The sequence below is a fragment of the Pygoscelis adeliae genome, unplaced genomic scaffold (assembly GCF_000699105.1).
Source record: "Pygoscelis adeliae isolate BGI_AS28 unplaced genomic scaffold, ASM69910v1 Scaffold407, whole genome shotgun sequence".
NCBI classification, from domain to species: Eukaryota; Metazoa; Chordata; class Aves; order Sphenisciformes; family Spheniscidae; genus Pygoscelis; species Pygoscelis adeliae.
Genome location: NW_008825251.1, coordinates 176692 through 184912, shown reverse-complemented (window position 1 = coordinate 184912; position 8221 = coordinate 176692). Strand labels below are relative to the sequence as shown.

The window sequence follows — 8221 nt, the reverse complement described above, 5'->3', positions numbered from 1 at the left end:
AGGGTGGGAGCAGTGGCAGAGCTGCCCTAGAGCTTACGCCGAAATCTGTGGGGATGGGTATTGTTTTGGGGGGCAGCAAGAGATTCATTTCACCAAAATACTTACCTGTGTAACTTTTCCTGACTTTTTAAGACCTTGTATTTCTTCTGCTCAGAAAATCCCGTTCTTCTGTAATCGTCTTGATGCAGATTGAGGTTACGTGCGAGGGCACAGAACATAATTGCCGGATACTCCTGTTTGCTGGAGGCTGTGTTGTATCCAACGTGCAGTAACTTCAAGTTTTTGAGATCTGGCCTGAGCTAAACCTGGACACTGCAGCAGAAGTGCTGCTAATCCTGGGGCAGAGCGAAGGGGTGTGTGTAGAGGGGACAGAGATGCTTTTCCTTCTCTGTTTCTAAGGCTGGGTGGTTTGCATCCCGCAGGATCCCAGAGTCCTGGACAGCATGCTCCCGTACCTGATGGCCTACTACGGCAACCCCCACTCCAGGACCCATGCCTATGGCTGGGAGAGCGAGGCCGCCGTGGAGAAGGCGAGGCGGGTGAGTCTTCGGCTCTCCGCAGTCGTAGTTGTTTTCCTGCTGGCGAGGAAGTTCAGTGTCGAAAGAAAATCAAAAGCAATGATAGAACTGTTGTAGTTAGTTCTCTGTGGGCTGGATTGAGCAGCTTCCTCTTTGCTTAGCTATACTTTAGCAGATTTATTGCAAGAAAAAATAGTGAAATTAGAGCAACTGAAATGGCAGAAACCAATACTTTAGGCAAAGGTGCCTCAGGATTTTTGGTTTCCTGAGGTCACAAGCGTGCTGCTGCAGTAACTGGGCTAACTTCATATTTCATCATTCTCCTAATCTCAGCTATGGGTCTTTGTCATTTTTTTTGGAAGTAATATGTACTGGGTTTTTGTCTACTTAACTTCCATGTTCTTTTATGACAGGCTAACGCTTAATACCACTGCTGCTGATGACTACGAATTCCTTACGTATTTTGTATTAATGCAGATACTTAGAGTATTGTACCTGTAGCATAACTTTGGTAGATACTAGCTGTAATCCTTTCGAGGCTCAAGGGGGTATTCTTGAAAACATTTTGCACGTGTTTTGCTATGGTGAATTAATTGTATTTTATCTTAACAAATCAAATTTGTATTTCTTTTTAAACAGCAAGTTGCTGATTTAATAGGAGCTGATTCAAGGGAAATTATATTTACCAGTGGTGCAACAGAATCAAATAATATGGCAATTAAGGTAAAAGGTTTATACTGATAGTTAGTTATTACGTTAAAATTATGCTCTTAAGAACTGTATGCGTCTTTCAACAGTTTAAATGTTAGTACATTGGCCTAGTTAGCAAATATTTGCATTCCTGGATTTAGTCCTTGTGGTATTCTGCTACATACATGGAGGAAATACGGGGATGTTTTGGTGCCCAGGACATGGTTTTGAGGACAGAGTGTCATACTCAATGTTTAGTTTACACGCACCAAATACAATCCTTCTGCTTATGTAATTAAAATCTTTATCATGAAATGTAGTGGAGATGCTGATTACAAACTTTTTTATGACTAAGACTAGGTAGTGTTTTAACCTTTAGTATGTGGTTGTTCAGACTTTTCACTGTATATGGCTCCATTGCAAATGCTTTTAAAAAAGTATTTCTGTTAGTACTGTCTAGAACTTATATCAGTTAACATTTTCACAGGCTTTTTGAAAAGTGAGATGCTTTGAAAAATGAGTGCTGATGGAAATCTGTAGTGTGAATTACATGTCAGTACCTTTTAGATTCGTGACTTTGGGGCAAACAGGGAAGATCCATAATTATATCTAAATAGTAATTTCTTGTTTCAGATCATTTTGTGTAAAGCTTGCTTCTTCAGTGGTCTAATGGCAAATTTCTTGTTCATGGATTGTGCCTGACAGGGTGTTGCAAGGTTCTATAAATCCAGAAAAAAGCATATCATTACTACGCAAACAGAGCACAAGTGCGTGTTGGATTCTTGCCGTTCCTTGGAGACAGAAGGTTTTCGGGTCACGTATCTACCTGTTAAAAAAAATGGGCTCATAGATTTGAAGGTAGGTTGTTTACTGACAGAAACAAAGCGAAAACAGAAGAGGTTTTTGCTTCAAATTGATGCTCAAGAGGACCTTGTGTCCTCTTGATGATAAAGAGGAAAAGATGGTAAATATCACAAGGTGGAATGAGACTGACAATCTAATCTCCGTCACAGCTGGAGAAGGATTTTCTGTTCTCTCTGGTGCTCTAGACTTTTTCTCAACCAAAACATCCATCTCTCATCCCACCGTTCACCTGCTGTCATTCATACCCATGCAGGTGGAGCTGTTGCATACCCTGTAGAGAGCCCAGTACATGACTGGGATGGAGCTGACTTTGATACAGGAGTTAGTGGTGAAATTTCATGACCTGAGCTACTCAAGGCATCAGACACAGCGATTACAATACTCCCTTCCGATTGCTGTCCATGACCCTTCTGGGTGTACTGGCCGCGTCCTGGGGTTTAGAAGTTGTATATGCTTATTTCATCGTTTGTGTCCAGTAATACAGGACAGTATCAGTTTTATTTCTAGCCCCGTCATCTGGCTTGGAGAAATGTTGTGTGTATGTCATGGGGTAGAGGGACCAGGCCTGCAGGCGCAGAAGCGTTAGTCGTGTTCTCAGAGAACTTTGCTGGCAGACTCCTTCTTTGCATGATGCTTTCTTGTATGTAGTGCAGTTCCTTTATAGCCAACCTCACTTTGTCTAGATGTGGCTTCAGCTGGTTTGTGTGTGGTTAATTCATTAAAGAAAATAGTTCAGAGGAATGTATGAGACATAGCAAAAGCCTGTTCTGACTTGATTTAATCACGTCAGGTGGCACAGTGCATACCAGGGTTAGGGTATGCAGAAATGCAATTGATCACGCTCCTCTTCCTACAGGAATTTTGTGTTCACGTGAATTAGTGCTCTCACCAGGACTGTTTGTCAGAACCCAAGGGGTTTGTTGGTAATACACTAGTTAGGGTGGTTAAGATTTGCTAGCAAATTGAAGGTGTGCACAGGAATCTTGCTTCCGCTGTTAATAACAACTTCTGTCTGTTTGAATATTTCACCAGGAGTTGGAGGCTGCGTTCCAGCCAGATACAAGTTTGGTTTCTGTAATGACTGTGAATAATGAAATAGGAGTAAAGCAGCCAATTCATGACATTGGTAAGTACACCATGGCTTCCAGAGGTCGGCTAATGTCGCTTCTGCTTCATTTTACTTAATATTTTCATAGCCGAGTGCTACTGATGCAAAAGGTTAGCTGTAGTATAGTTAAGGAATAAATAATAATGCTGTCCCAAATAAAATCTTATAAGGGAAGTGAGGATGAAATTCAGTAGCAATTATAGCCTTGTAGTACAGATCAGCTGCAGTGTTTCTAGTTTCATACTGAGTTGTACGATGGATGAAAAAATTGCACAGAATAACTGGCCAAATTGAGTTTACATACTATAATGGTTTATTGAGCACTTGTAGTGTTTAAGAGGAGAAATGTGCAGAATTTGGGGTGGGAGGGGATGGTGAGCACCACACTTAGACACCCCTTCCCCCCCAGTATTGCCATATACAGTCATGAACAATTGGTTTGGAGGTCAAAAGGCCGCTGAAGAGCCAGGTTTCTGGAACAGGAGGCAGGGAGAGGGTGAACCAGGCTCTGAGCAGGCAGATGGAGGGACAGGGACCTCAAAGCAGTCTGGCAAAGCAGGTGAAGGGAGAGCTGGAGAACCAGGGTTGTTGGAGCAGGCAGGGTGAGCAGGTGGCCCACATATGCAGCTCCCTGGATCCCACCGTGATTCCTTGATAATGTTTCCCATGACAGTGACAAAACACACACACCCCTGCCCCCTTCATATTCAAGATGCCGTTCATAAGATGTTAGAGTTTTTAGACAGTTTTTAGGCTTTGGCCTCTGCCCTGGAGTTTATACTGCATGGTTCTGGAGGGTATTGTTTTCCCAGGCTGTGGCAGGCATCTTACCCTGTTGCGCAGCTGATTTTCCTCTTGCTTAGCTGCTGCATTTTTTTTCTTTATTATGCTTAGAGCAGCATCTTCCCCAAGGCTCTTCAGGTTATATTTCTTCATTGACAAGTAATTGACCATCAGGAGTTGCTTATAGGCCTGAGGACTCTGTTTTCCTCTTTTGCTTATATTGTCAAGGCCATTACTGTTGTCCCACGCTTAAATGCCAGAGAAACCTGGTACCAAGCTCTCGTTCCAACAGTAAGTTCTCATAGCACCTTGATAACAGGTCTAATAGGCCAGGACTGGGGCCTTGCAAGTTAACCTAAGGCCCTGTTAGCGTGAGGCCTATGGCCTGATATTAGCAGTAGCAATGCTGTTCTTGCTGGACCACGGGAGGACAACTTCTCCTGTAAAAGATAAAGCTGAACTTGTGCAAAGGAGAGGTCTGGGATGCAACTGTGCTAGGTATGGATTCTGTGGAAGATGCGTTGTAAGGTTTTTGATGACAAAAATAAATAATATTAAAGTTCACTGTCCATGAACATCACATTATTTTGTTCCTTAGTGTATTTTAGCTCTGGATGCAAAAACATTGATTACAGGCTTGAGTGACTTCAGGTGGTAGTAATCAGCATGTGTGAGGACTAGTGACAATTCTGAGAACATTTTTGAAGCTGAGTATTGCAAAACTTGGAAAACAGAGCAAATGGCATAAAAATACTTGGCAAGTATAAACTTGAAAGTAAGGCTGGCTTGTACTGGACTAGTGTTGAGAAGAAAAAGAATCAAGAAAAAAAAATTTAATTTTTGTCCAGCTGTGGAGTCATCCCTGTGGGGAAAGTTGGATGTCCTGTGCAGCCATTTGAACTTGAACTTGGTAGGTGTGGGTTTGGAAACAATCTCACTTCTTAACAGCAGAAGACTTTTTGACTTCTCGTCTGAAGAAATTCACTGTAATCTTACCTGCTGACCTGCCTAAACCTGTGCCCAGCTAGGGGTCAGCTAGAATAGCTCCTACAGAGCTTTAGACACTTTAAAAGAGACATGACAGCACCCATTTCTTTCTTTGTCACCTCAGAACTGGTCCCTGCTATAAACTGATGCTTTACATTCATTGTTGCAATCATTGGAATCATAACGATTAGATGAGGTAATGTCAGGTTTTTTGCTTTTGTGTTTTTATTACAGGTGAGATCTGCCGCGCGCATAAGGTTTTCTTCCATACAGATGCTGCACAAGCAATTGGTAAAATTCCTATGGATGTCAACGACATGAAAATTGATCTAATGAGCATCAGTGGCCATAAAATTTATGGGCCCAAAGGTACTTACTGAAGTGCTTTTCTAGAGAATTGTTGTTTCCATGCCCACCTTAAGGTAACTACATAAGGTATGAAGTCAAACCTGTCTGTCATAGTGACTGTTTCTGAAACTGTAGAAAACTATTCTATTCTGGTATTGGACTGACTTTGGAGTAGTTCAGGCCCTGCTGCCAGACTTCGAGCCGCAGGAAGTGGATCTTCAGTGCTGATGGGTTGTGAGGTGGCTTCACCGAAGGAAGAAACAGTGTCTTATAATGGTGGCAGCATTAGGAGGAGTGGCTTTTCAGGAGTCATCTGCTTGGTGTGAAGCAGCATTGATGCTGAAAAGGTTGAAATGAAATCACTGGGTTATAGGGCAAAGTTTAGACCCGAGTGTAACTTGCAACGAGGAGATCAAAAGGTAAGTGGAAAGTTTAAGTTTTTAGTGATTTTGGTTGTCTTCTACTTCCAATGGCTTCTTTCCCCCAACCCTGTTTGTGCATCTTCTTTGCAGAATGGGTTTTAAAATCCAGCTATGGATTTTCTAGTTGACTCCCACATAGTAAAAGTTCAGCTATTATCACTGTCATGGTCCATTTAGTTTGTGACACTGGATTTAGAAAGACAGAAGTCAGGTTTGCTGTATTCTATGTGCTATTCATAAACAAAAGGCAAAATTATTATTTTTTTCAATATGTCTTCTTTTTCTGTACGACCTCTCCTGAGAGCTGCAGACATATCTCTGGACGAGGACGAAGTTTTCAACCAATAACTTTGGGCAGGTGACAGACATAAATTTTCACAACTTATTATGACCAGAAGCTGCAACCATTCTTCCTGTGGTGACAGTCACTCGTTAGGTATGCCAAGGCACATGAAGACACGGAAATCAGGTTTCTAGGTGAGGAGACTAGAGAGTGAAATTAGCTGGCTGTCAAAACTGGCTCATCTAATCTGCCCGTTGGAAATTGGTGTCACTGATGAGTCTCCCTAATAAGATGAAAGGGAGAGGACTCCTGGGAGTGGTGCTGGCCTGGTAGTCCAAGGGAAAGGAGTTCTTCTAGAGCTTTCAGTTGGAAGTCAGTAAGGGAACATCAATGAATGAAATATCTGCACGTAAAAGCTTCAGTGCAAAGGGATGAACTTCAGCTGTGCACAGGAATTGTGAGAAGTAAGGGAAGTACTGAGTCCTTAGGTGGCTGAAGCACACTGGGAAAAACTGAGCTTCTCCCATGGCTGAAGCTCTGGGAGCCTGAATGAAGAGGAACGTGAATGGTGGGAACAAACACCATTTCCTAGAAAATATTGTGCTTCTGTATGTGTTCACTACATTCTTCTCCAGTGAGGTGTCCAAGTATGTGTTTGCTGTGGAAATAAGGAATGTTTCGAAACCTTGGAGTCCCTTTTCATAATTTCAGAACTGTGGGTGTATACTAAAACAGCTTTCCTTGTTTTCAAGGGGTTGGTGCTATCTATGTTCGCCGTCGACCGCGCGTCCGGCTAGAACCCCTGCAAAGTGGGGGAGGCCAGGAGAGAGGACTGCGGTCTGGAACTGTGCCCACTCCTTTAGCAGTGGGCCTGGGGGCAGCATGTGAAGTGGCACAGCAAGAGATGGAGGTATGTGGGAGAAGATATTTGTCCCGGATTCCAGAAAATAATGTAACACGGCCAGTTAGGTCTGAGATTCCTTAGGTCTTTTTCTGTCCATGTGCCTGAATTAAATTTGATTCTCATGCTGTAACATTAAGTAAATGTTTTGAGATCTTCAAGGATGTTTTTGGGTAATTGGAAGTTGATTTTCAGCTTTCCTAAGTTTCTTTTTTCTTGAAGTGGTTTGAATCATGGTTTTCTACAACAGGTCTGCAGTTGACGGTTTTAGTGAAATAATGGCTTTTAAGTGCTTGTACTCATTTCTCCATTCTGCACACATGTATGAGCAACATCTCTGAAATGGAATAAATCATGTTTGTGTAATGTGTATTGAAAGAAATAAGACTTCCTAGTCCATTATCATACCTATTACATGTATATAAGTTCAAGTTTACTGCAGCTTTGCAACTAAGAATTTATTTTTTTTCCGAACTTGGATAGTAAAGTTTATTTGCTCAGTCTGGTGTCTAAGCCTCTGTGTGCTGCTATATCTGTTTATGGGCACCAATGCATTCCTTACAGCTGGATTGTAAAAATCCTTTAACACAGTGCCAATGGGATGCATAAGCCAGATATCTGTACACGTAGGATCCAGCCTTTTCCTGGGAGACAGGCAGAGATCCACCATCTGAGCTGGGTGGTTATGGAAGCCTTGTCAGAGGCTGGAGAGCCTGCAGAGCCTGAATTCTGCACGAGCCTCAGATCTGGATTCTCTTCCTCGCCTGGCAGAGTTTTGGCGTTTCTAAACCAAGTAATATTTGAGATAGCCTTGTTTTCTTCTAAAGCTTTTTCAAGCGTGTAAAGAAGCATGAATTGCATGTGTGCATCTGGCCATTCTGTGCATCAGAGCTGATGCCATACCATACTGCTTTTTTAGTGTAAGTGACCTCATTTTTTAGTCTACAACAAGAGAGACACTGCACGTGGGCAGTTCTCATTGCGTAGGTTACGTGTTGTAAAAGCTGAGTTCACAGTAATCTGTGAGTCTGTGTCTTTATGTATTACAGTTTGAGAGCTCCTAGGGAAATAAGGGGCACTTACCATAACAGATGCCCCTTCTTGTGTTGCAAAATGCGTTATCTTATGCATTACCTAACTTGTCTTTAAAAGCACCGAGTTCTTTGTGTTTATGAAAGCCAATGTGGCAGCTTGTGTATATAGATCTTTCTGAATGGTTTGGAATATTTTTGAAGGCTGAGCTAGCTAGGACCAAACTGGTAATTCTCTTTCAAAACAGTCTCTAGAGTAGGCAAAGTTTGACAGTTTCTGTTTAAG

General features: G+C 42.2%; 1 protein-coding gene across 1 annotated transcript in view; it reads left to right on the top strand.

The window, feature by feature from the left end:
- Positions 1 to 53: 53 nt before the first annotated feature.
- NFS1 (NFS1 cysteine desulfurase) overlaps positions 54 to 8221 on the top strand; it is a 12843-nt gene continuing 4675 nt past the window's right edge. Inside the window, exons 1-7 of the mRNA XM_009329353.1 lie at positions 54 to 57; positions 400 to 539; positions 1158 to 1241; positions 1914 to 2066; positions 3105 to 3198; positions 5185 to 5319; positions 6756 to 6913. Of these exons, the coding sequence (XP_009327628.1) occupies positions 54 to 57; positions 400 to 539; positions 1158 to 1241; positions 1914 to 2066; positions 3105 to 3198; positions 5185 to 5319; positions 6756 to 6913 (768 nt within the window). The remainder of the gene's footprint in view (positions 58 to 399; positions 540 to 1157; positions 1242 to 1913; positions 2067 to 3104; positions 3199 to 5184; positions 5320 to 6755; positions 6914 to 8221) is intronic.